Source organism: Micropterus dolomieu, linkage group LG05 (genome assembly GCF_021292245.1).
Source record: "Micropterus dolomieu isolate WLL.071019.BEF.003 ecotype Adirondacks linkage group LG05, ASM2129224v1, whole genome shotgun sequence".
Taxonomy (NCBI): domain Eukaryota; kingdom Metazoa; phylum Chordata; class Actinopteri; order Centrarchiformes; family Centrarchidae; genus Micropterus; species Micropterus dolomieu.
Window position 1 is genome coordinate 17,001,459 of NC_060154.1, and position 2,292 is coordinate 17,003,750.

Below are 2,292 nucleotides of genomic sequence, written 5' to 3' on the forward strand. Positions count from 1 at the left end.
ACAGGGATGTTATGTTTGTTAAAAATCCTCCTGAGTTTCTCTGATACTCCAGACACATATGGAATCACAATGTTGTTGCGTTTGACCTTCTTTTCCTCATCCCCCGTAGTTTTGTTCTTCTTGGATTTTGTTGCTGTCTTCACAGGAAACTCAACAAACGTAACCTATTGGCCTCAGGTGAAGATACCAACGATGGTCGTTCAGTCTTGGCCTCAGGTGAAGATACCAACGATGGTCGTTCAGTCTTGGCCACAGGTAGTCTCAACGACTGTAACGACTGTCGTCACAGCAACAAGGAACACTAACGAACCAGCGGTATCGATGACCCGAGATAACGACCCCACTGAGGTTAAATAGCTGAGTTTCCCTGCCAGTCAGTCAGAACTGAAGAAGTCCTTTGGATAAGGGACGAAACGTCTTCCAGTAGCTTCAACCAAGTCCAGTTGCCCTTCATTTTAACCTTCGTTGGATAAACGACATACTGTTGTGCTCTCCTCGTGGGATTTCTGGGTGCTTCTGCTTGAGGTGGTGAAATACGTTTGTTGTATTGCCCCCCTTTTCTTGTCAGTCATCTTGCAATTCTTACATATTACCATGGTGCATTGTACAACTGATCTTTTGAAACCTAACACATTCACACTACTGAAGTCGCTCCCCTTTTTGGAAATAACTCCTTCACCGTGGAGCTGGTCGCAATGTTACTTTTACTTTCTGGGGTTAACTGGATATCCTTAATTTTTCCAGATGCAACTGCAGGCATTGTCAGAGTAGAGGGGAAACTAGGACTATAACCTCACTAACCACACCTCCTACTTCAGGACAGTAGTTACTTAAAAAGGTTAAATATTATGTGACAATGGGCACTAAATCCTTTATTACTACATCCACATCCTCTGGTGAATAGATTGAACTATATACACCTGGAAGCCACACCTAGACCTGTATAAGATGGTTCCTTTATCTCAGTGGGAGAATAAGCATAAAATTAAATTCTTAAAAATAAAATAGAAATCCTTCCAAAGCAGATAAAACTATTTGAATATGTTGGATAAATGCAAATAAAAAAGGTCACTCTTGTTTGTGGATTTGCTTAATGGTAATGAGAAAAGCCCTGAATGGACCAAATTAAACTGCAGTCAGCCAAACAAAAAAATAGTATGTAGAAAATTGTGAGACTGAATTTGACACAAACGGAATTTGCTTAGTATCATAACTGCGTCTGCTGGTGGAAGAATGGCAGCGTGCTATAACGCATGATGACTACTCAGGATCTTTTTTCGCTGCCAAGAATTGACGACCATATGCTTATCTCGTGCAGGGTGACAGAAAACCCAGTGAGATGATGATGATGATAGCGCGTGCCTCCCTCCGCCCTCGGGAAGAGCAGGTTGCGTCACGCACGCTCCTCCTCTCCAATCTTCCGCTGTACGCTTCCCATCCCCATCACAGGAGCGCGGACAGGTAACCGCAATGTCGCATTTATATTCTGTTACGGAACAACAATGAGGCCTTTTTACTGGGTTTCTGGTATTTAGAATAGAAACACGTGATAAAAGAGGTTGGCTGTTTGTTGATGGGGCTGTTTAGCTCGAGGCTGATCGGCTGGATGTGAGAGATGGCCTTCCTTCCCTGGCTGCCAGACTTCACTAATAGGTTATGCTGCGTGTTTTTATTATATAATCAGATTTTTTTTGTCTCTGTAGAGAAGGATTATGTCTGTTGTGTTTCTGGCAGCGCCTCGTCGTTCTGCGCAGGGTGTTGTGGTTTTTCTTGCCAGCAGGCTGCATGGAGGCTTTAATGTAGGCTATCATGCTGTACCGCTATGATCAATGTGCCAATCAATGTGACGCAGATCGATCCGCTTTGAACACTTGATTCCATAATCGAAGAGATGTATGTGTGTGTGTGTGTGTGTGTGTGTGTGTGTGTGTGTGTCTATGTCCATGTTTATGAATGTGTTGATGTGTGTGTGTGTGTGTGTGTGTGTGTGTGTGTGTGTGTGTGTGTCTATGTCTATGTTTATGAATGTGTTGATGTGTGTGAGTGTGTGTGTGTCTATGTCCATGTTTATGAATGTGTTGATGTGTGTGTGTGTGTATGTGTGTGTGTGTGTGTGTCCATGCTTATGAATGTGTTGATGTGTGTGAGTGTGTGAGTATGTGTGTGTGTGTGTGTGTGTGTGTGTGTGTGTGTGTGTGTCTATGTCTATGTTTATGAATGTGTTGATGTGTGTGAGTGTCTGTGTGTATGTGTGTGTGTGTGTCCATGCTTATGAATGTGTTGATGTGTGTG

At 43.1% G+C, this 2,292-nt stretch overlaps 1 protein-coding gene across 2 annotated transcripts in view; it reads left to right on the forward strand.

Moving 5' to 3' along the window:
- Window positions 1-1,439: 1,439 nt before the first annotated feature.
- Window positions 1,440-2,292, forward strand: part of LOC123971787 (ceramide synthase 2-like) — a 15,538-nt gene continuing 14,685 nt past the window's right edge. Inside the window, exon 1 of one of the 2 annotated variants that reach the window (XM_046050814.1) lies at window positions 1,440-1,461. Coding sequence is in view for 1 of the 2 variants with exons in the window: in XM_046050813.1 (XP_045906769.1) it covers window positions 1,616-1,653 (38 nt within the window). In the remaining variant the exon portion in view is untranslated. Of the gene's footprint in view, window positions 1,462-1,598; window positions 1,654-2,292 lie in introns of those variants that run through there. The other variant, XM_046050813.1, reaches the window with a different exon arrangement.